The sequence below is a fragment of the Octopus bimaculoides genome, chromosome 1 (assembly GCF_001194135.2).
Source record: "Octopus bimaculoides isolate UCB-OBI-ISO-001 chromosome 1, ASM119413v2, whole genome shotgun sequence".
Taxonomy (NCBI): Eukaryota; Metazoa; Mollusca; class Cephalopoda; order Octopoda; family Octopodidae; genus Octopus; species Octopus bimaculoides.
This window is the reverse complement of record NC_068981.1, coordinates 65,614,241-65,622,402: the sequence shown is the minus strand read 5'-3', so window position 1 is coordinate 65,622,402 and position 8,162 is coordinate 65,614,241. Positions and strand designations below refer to the sequence as shown.

General features: G+C 36.8%; 1 protein-coding gene across 2 annotated transcripts in view; it reads left to right on the top strand.

The window, feature by feature from the left end:
• The window catches only part of LOC106870705 (mannose-1-phosphate guanyltransferase alpha-A), a 30,142-nt gene extending 21,986 nt beyond the window's left edge, over window positions 1-8,156 (top strand). For both annotated transcript variants that reach the window (XM_014916884.2, XM_014916891.2), the window contains 4 exons: window positions 2,189-2,333; window positions 3,318-3,410; window positions 4,722-4,893; window positions 7,806-8,156. In XM_014916884.2, the coding sequence (XP_014772370.1) occupies window positions 2,189-2,333; window positions 3,318-3,410; window positions 4,722-4,893; window positions 7,806-7,906 (511 nt within the window). In that variant the 3' untranslated portion in view covers window positions 7,907-8,156. The remainder of the gene's footprint in view (window positions 1-2,188; window positions 2,334-3,317; window positions 3,411-4,721; window positions 4,894-7,805) is intronic.
• The last annotated feature ends 6 nt before the right edge of the window (window positions 8,157-8,162 follow it).

Below are 8,162 nucleotides of genomic sequence, written 5' to 3'. Positions count from 1 at the left end.
CCAGTGCCACGTAAAAGTGTCCATGCAGATGCCATGTAAAAATGCCCCTGCCAGTGTCACATAAAAGCCCCTTTGTCAGTGTTACGTAAAAGCGCCCAGTACACTCTGTAAAGTGGTTGGCATCAGGAAGAGCATCCAGCTATAGAAACCATGCCAAACAAACAAATGAAGCCTGGGCAGCTCTCTACCAGTATCGAGAATGGATGTTAAAAGATGATGATGGTTTCCTTTCTACTTTTTGTCAATACTTAATCTGAACGTCATACATGTTTAGCCTCAAATGTAACTGAATGTCTAACTGATGTAATGCAATTGCTTTGTGGCAGCTACTGACAATGTCTATGTAGTTAGAACTAGGAGATTAGGGAGTTCTGTTGAGGTCGGTTTGTTTTATCTAATAACTACACTCTCGGAGTGGTTGGCGTTAGGAAGGGCATCCAGCTGTAGAAACTCTGCCAAATCAGATTGGAGCCTGGTGTAACCATCTGGTTCACCAGTCCTCAGTCAAATCGTCCAACCCATGCTAACATGGAAAGCAGACGTTAAACGACAACGATGATGATGAATTATTACACTGATATATCTCAGAGAGGAATGGCATATCTCTCTTCTCAGTTACTTCTGTTACTTTTCTAACGAAAGAGTCCTCCTATATTGCGTTTGGAATTGGATGGGATAGATGAATACCTTTCCCATTGTTTACTGGTCGAAATGGAAATATATAAAGCAAAGTAAATACAAATAACAAAAAAACAATGAAAGTCCAAGGGATGTTCACAGTTGATATTTATTTGATTGACATTCAAAGAAAGAAAATAAAGTTGTAGAATTAAAGTATAACATTTCCAACATCAGATACTGGAGGAAAGGAGTTAGAAAAAGAGATCTCACTTCCTAGTCTCTCCTGGACTTTCCACTGGTATCCATCAAAGGATTATGTCTGAAATGTTAAACTTTTACTCTATAACTATTTTCCTTCTTTGAGCATCAGCCTAACAATACTATTAATAACTGTGAATGTCCTTTGGAATTTTGTTGGTCTTTGTTGTTTGTATTTACTTTGCTTTATCATCATTATCGTTTAACGTCTGCTTTCCATGCTGGCATGGGTTGGACGATTTGACTGAGGACTGGCGAACCAGATGGTTGCACCAGGCTCCAGTCTGATCTGGCATAGTTTCTACAGCTGGATGCCCTTCCTAATGCCAACCACTCCAAGAGTGTAGTGGGTGCTTTTACATGCCACTGGCACGAGGGCCAGTCACACCGTACTGGCAACGGCCACGCTCAAAAAGGTGTATTTTATGTACCACCTGCATGGGAGCCAGTCCAGCGGCACTGGCAACGACCTCGCTCAAATGATTTTCTAATGTGCCACCAGCAAAAGTGCTAGAAGGCAACACTGGTAATGATTACACTCAAATGGTGCTATTTACGGGCCACTAGCACGGAAACCAGACAGCTGCTCTGGCAATGAACACGCTCGGACAGTGCTGTTAATGCTCCACTGGCGCAGGTGCCAGTCATCGAGTATGGTTCAATTACGATTTCACTTGCCCCCAACAGGTCTTTGCAAGCAGAGTTTAGTGTCTAATGAAGGAGAGGTTGGCATGGATGCCAGTCGTCGGATTCGGTTCGATGAACACAGTATAAGGTAATTTTTAGTGTTGTCACGGAAATGATAACTTCTGTAGTGGTGATGCCATGATAAAGTGCACCCAATATACCTGTGAATTATTTGATGCTTGGAAAGGAAATCAGCCTGCCCAAAATAGAATGTATGAGCAAGATATGTTTCTCCAAATTTTCTCAGAGTAGTAACTTCAAATAAGGAATAAGACCACAACAACCTGCCCAACCCAACGCATATCAGAATGGAATGCAAATGTAAAATGATGAGGACATGATGAGAACGGCTAGTATATCAGTGAAAATTTCATGTTCCCAGATTAGTTAGTTATTTCCCAAAGTTGGACCAAACAAAGTATATGGAATTGAAGAGTTCAGCACCAAAAACATAATAAAATCCTTACAGTAGATCAGAAATTCTTACCTGAGTTGAGAGATTTAGCCACACAACAGTTTGGTCTTTATTAAACATTTCATGGTACCCTATATATTTGTTTGTTGATGCTACAGTTGTTTGCCTTCTTTGTTAACATTTTCTTCTGTCTCTTTTTTTTTCTAGAGCTGCTGTATATGCAAATCGCCATTATCTTGCCATTTATAATAAAACCCACCCTGAAAGGCTGGCTGTGAATACAGAAGATTCTCCAAAAATCATTGGTGATGTCTATATCCACCCTACTGCTCAAGTAGACCCTACATGTGTTGTAAGTTCTTGAGGTTTACTTTCATTTCTCAGTGCTGCTACTTTTGTTATTATTGTTTTGTTGTTTTAGTGATTAGTTCTATATTCTTTTTATTAAACATGCTAGACAAGGTTAAAAGAGTTTGTTGACCAAACTTTCTTCCTTATGATTTTGAATTAACCATTAATCTCCTAACGTGAGCTATTGAATAAAATTAAGCCTTCAGTTAACCAGCACTGCAGTCTAGTTTCAGATTTCAGTTGAAACCATTTGACTTCTCCAAACCTTACCTTTTCATCACTAACATCCTTCCCTCCGTCGATAATGATAGATACTCTATAATGTTCCTAAGAATAGGTATTATGTTACTGACAGATTGACTTACATTGACTTAGAGATTTTAAACAATTGATACGTAATCTTGTTCCAACTATTATTAAATAGGAAAAAAAGAAAAATTAGGCAGCATAAGAAATATAACAGAAAAACTCTTAACATGTTTGCATTTGCCCATGGTTTAGAGAAGAAATTACTGCTAGAGTTTGTATGGATTCTATTGTGCTATTAACTTTGAGGTTTTTGTTGGTTCTACATTTCAGTCAGTTCTTTTTGCCTGTTATTTATATATATATTTCTCAAAAACAAGTTGAAATAAAATTTCTATGATTCACAAGGTTCATAAGATACAATGGGAGAGAAGCATAGTATGACACCAAGTTTAACATCTATTTAGTTTAGTGCCTTGATCAAAGTCTACTCTGTTGCAAACGTTCTGATATTCAGAGTGGGCATTGGTCACATCAATCTCATTTGTCTGGCAGTGCTTTAAATATCTTATTCATAGGGAGATTGACAATGCCTAACCTAATTTTTAAAAAAAATGTCATGTCATGATTTGCTATATACCTTTTTATCAATTGAATTTGGAAACTGAGGAATCTGTTAAGGCAGTGTCTTACATTTACACTACTCATCTTCTAATTTATATCTTTCTCTCTTCACTAGGTTGGACCAAATGTGACAATTGGTAAAAATGTGAAAGTGAAAGCTGGTGTCCGATTACGTGAATCGATTATTTTGGAAGATGCAGTTCTCCAGGTAAGTACTTTTAGTTTGTGTCTGTGTGTGTGTGTGAAAGCATGGCCATGTGGTTAGGTAAGGAGCTCAAGTGGTGACCATGTGATTTTGGGTCCAGTCTCTCTGCATGGCACTTTAAGTGTACTCTACTATAGCCCTAGTAAGTGCCTTGTAAGTGAATTCACTTATTGTGCAGAAGCCTGTCGTGTGTGTGTGTGTTCCACTTGACATCCAGTGTTAGTGTTTACATAAAAGTTAGTTGTTCAGCAAAACAGACTAATACAATATGTACCAAACTTAAAAATTAGTACTGGGGGTTGATTCATTTGACTAAACCCTCCAAGGAAGTGCCCCAGCAGGCTGCAATTCAATGACTGAAACAATAGAAAAGATATATAAATGTATACACATGTGAGCAAGCATCTATATGTGTGTATGTGTGTGTGTATATATATATATATATATATATATATATATACACACACACATATATATACATACAAAAATAAGTAACTTGATGCAGAATAAACATTGCAGAAGACCTCATTCAAAGAGCATCAGTTTTTGCATTTTCTCACTTATGTTTACGCACGCACACACACAAATGACAAAGTTCTACATTGTTTTTGTCCACTAATTTCCACTTGCAAGATATTGTTTTACGCAAGACAACGGTAAAAGACATTTGCCCATGGTGCCATGCAAAGTGAACTTCTTAACCATTGCAGTTCTTCAAGTGTTCTTTACTATTTTAAATGTTTAGTTTTGCTGAGAAGGAAATTAAATGAATATTTTCAAATCTGTGTTTGTTTAACCCTTTAGCATTCAAATTTCTTTGTCAAATGTGATGTTTATTTATTCACATTGTTTTGAATTAATCATGCATTATCTCATAGCTTCAAGATTTCAGTGATGTGGTTGTTTATTTTTATTATAACATTGTAAAGTAGGTGTGAGATGATGGATCAGGCCAGTTTGAACATTAAAATGTCAAAATATTTCGGTCAGATATGGCTGGTTTAAATGCTAAAAGTTTAAATTTCTAAATACAATCTACTTGAGGTTGTCCATGTTGATATGCTCATATTTAAATTAAAATCATATTATTACATGCCTTAAATCCCAGCAATCAGGACATCTAGAAAAATCTAGATATGTTTTATTATATATTAGCAGTAATTTCTTGTGTTCATTAACTTTCTGTGCTTTGATCTTTTTAAACGTAAGATCATGAAATTAAAGAACCAATTTGAAATATAATGTAATTTTTTTATTTTTATATAGATTTCTATATAAATTCATACATTACTTAGCTCTCTATTATCTCAACAGGACCACAGTTGTATTCTGTACAGCATTGTCGGTTGGAACAGTATTGTAGGAGCTTGGAGCCGAGTTGAAGGCACTCCTAATGACCCGAATCCAAACAAACCCTTTGCAAAGCTTGATATCCCAGCCTTATTTACAGATGATGGTAGACTGAATCCTTCCATAACAGTCATAGGTAAATATCTTTTATAATAATCAATCTTGGCTCTTTGTTCTTTACTTCATTTAAATTTACTATTTTAAGGAAATTTAGTTTTATTGAGAAAGAAATTAAACTATATGCATAAAAAAAAAACATTTAATGTCCAATTTTCTGTACTTGCATGGGTCAGGTGGAATTTGTTGAAGCAGATTTTTCTATGGCCAGACACCTTTCCTGTTGCTAACCCTCACCTCTTTTCAAGCAAAGTAATATTTTCCCTCAAACTGGAAAATGACTGATGATTGCTTACAATCATCACACGATGTTGAGACAAGGGCATACAACACACATGCAGAATAGGCTTCCTTCAGTTTCTGTTTCCCAAATCCACTCAGTTAGGAAGCAAGCTTCTTAACCATACAGTCACACCTGTGCCTTATGTAGAACCTCATGGAGGAGATGACAAAAGACTAAGATGACTGGTGATAATTGGTTATCAGGAAGACTTGCCCACCTCAGTGAAACAGATTCTGGAAGCCTAATGTGCACAGCTGCCACCCGTTTTACCTTCTAGTCATTCCTACCATTTATCAGCTAAATATTCTGCTGTTGTAATTAAATGTCATCAAAACTTCACACTTCACTAACTTTTCTCTGATAAACTTATCCTTCTTACTAATCCATACCATTTCACTTGTTATCCATCTTTCTTTCTTAATATTGACAATATACATTGACCACCTTCTTGAGTCACCAAATTTTCTCTCCTTTACCATCATACACCTCTCCCTATTTCATATATCTGCTCAACACTCTTACAGCCTACCACATGTCTCAGCCTCTCATTGCTATTCCGCTGCCCTCCTCACCCCACCTCTCAGCTCTTGTATCATTAGTCACCCCTCCAACTTATCATCACTTGTTCTTCATTATATTCACCCTAAAACGGCAAGCTGGCAGAATTGTTAGCACGCCGGGCAAAATGCTTAGCAGTATTTTGTCCACCTTTACATTCTGAGTTCAAATTCCACCAAGGTTGACTTTGCCTTTCATCCTTTCAGGGTCGATAAATTAAGTACCAGTGAAACACTGGGGTTGATGTAATCGACTAGTCCCTTTCCCAAAAATTTTCAGGGCCTTGTGCCTAGAGTAGAAATAATTATATTCACCCTGTCAGCCATTCTTTAACTATCTCTTATTCTCCCTTACACTCTTACCTCTACCCATCCACACTTTATGTTCTTTTGTCCTCACTCACTTCTGCTCTCCTTGTATCTTGATGGTCCACCCTGACACCTCATGACCACTATTATTTTCTTTCCTGTTTGACCCACCTTCTCTTTCATAATCTGAAAAGCTGTGTCGACCTCGGCGGAATTTGAACTCTTAACGTAATGGCAGACGAAATACCGCTAAGCATTTCACCCACCATGCTAACATTTCTGCCAGCTTGCCACCTGTTCTTTTCTAGCCCCTTCTGTCACACTTTCACCCCTCATTCTATAGTATAAAGTCACCTCCCTCACTACTGTAACCCCACTCATTTGAAAGCCTTCTTAGTTTTGCAGGCTATGTGGTAACTCACTAGTGCCACTTTACATGCTTTAAAGTGGTTGGCATTGGGAAGGGCATCAAGCTGTAGAACATTTGCCCCAATAAACTCAAATACATGAAAAAGCGGATTTTAAATCAGTGGTGATATATACATTGCATAGTTTATACTTTGAGGTGAATTACAAAAAAACACTTTGATTTTGCCATATTGTCTGTTTAAAACCTAATATTCAGCCTCATACAGCTAAAGGTGAATGGCTTAGTGGTTATGGTATTCAGCTTATGATTGTAAGTTCATGAATTCAATTCCTGGTGACGTGTTGTGTCCTTGAGCAAGACACTTTATTTCACGTTGCTCCAGTCCACTCAGCTGGCAAAAATGAGTAGTACCTGTATTTCAAAAGGCCAGCCTTGTCACACTGAATCTCCCTGAGAACTACATTAAGGATACATGTGTCTGTGGAGTGCTCAGCCACATGCACGTTAATTTCACGAGCAGGCTGTTCCGTTGATCAGATCAACCAAAATCTTCGTTGTTGTAATTGACAGAGTGCCAGTTATCAGTTACAGCTGAAAGAAATATAAAAATACAGATATTCAATAGCTGTAGGAACAAAATGAATGATAAATGTAGTATTGGATTAACATTTCATGTGTTCCACTACACTTAATTCTGTGTCTCAATTTACCCAGCATATTAGAAGTGCTTATTAGGAATAGCTTATTAGAATCATCTGGTGGATGGGCATTTATCTGTCATTTGCATAACACTGTGCTGATCACATGCTTAGTTATTTAACTCTTTAGTATTCAGATTACTCTGTAGAATGTAATGCTTATTTATTCACATTGTTTTGAATTAATCATGCTTTATTTCGTTACATTGAGATTTTGATGAATTAACTGTTAATTTTTAGAATTATATTGTGAGTTTGGTATGAGAGGCCAAATTTGGTCATTTTGAACATAAAACAGGTAGAATATTGTGGCTGGTTTAAATGCTAAAAGGTTAAAACTATATAGCTCAAATAGTGTGACAGTTTTATCATTATCATCATTGTTTTACTGTCCATGCTGGCAAGGATCAGAGGAAACTTTACTGGAGCAGTACACAATTTCATGACAAGGAGAAAACATGAATACATACACAATCATGCACAGACTCACACATAACAGGCTTGTATTTCCATCTATGATTTTCACTCACAAAATATTAGCAAGCCCAAAGCCAGACAATTGCTTAAAATGTTATGCAGTAGATACAGCTTGCATCCAGGTTGAAGGCATTTCTAATATGCTAATTCAAACAAACCTTCTGTTGTCTGTTTTGTTGAAAATTTATCTTGCAAAATATGCCTTAGCTAATCTTATTTATTTTTAATCTTTTACAGGTTCTAAGGTTCATATCCCTCCAGAAGTGATCATTTTGAATTCTATAGTTCTTCCTGACAAAGATTTAAATTCAAGTTACAAGAATCAAATTATTTTGTAAAAGTTGAAAAAATAAGCTCTGCTCTATTGGGTTTTTTTTTTTTTTTTTTCCTATTCTTCTATTCTTGTACTTGTTTCAGTCGTTTGACTGCGGCCATGCTGGAGTACCGCCTTAAAGGGTTTTAGTTGATGAAATCAACTTCTGGACTTGTTCTTTGTAAGACTAGTATGTATTGCATCAGTCTTTTGCCGAACCACTAAGTTATGGGGACATAAACACATCAGCATCAACTGTCAAGTGGTATTGGTGGGGGGGG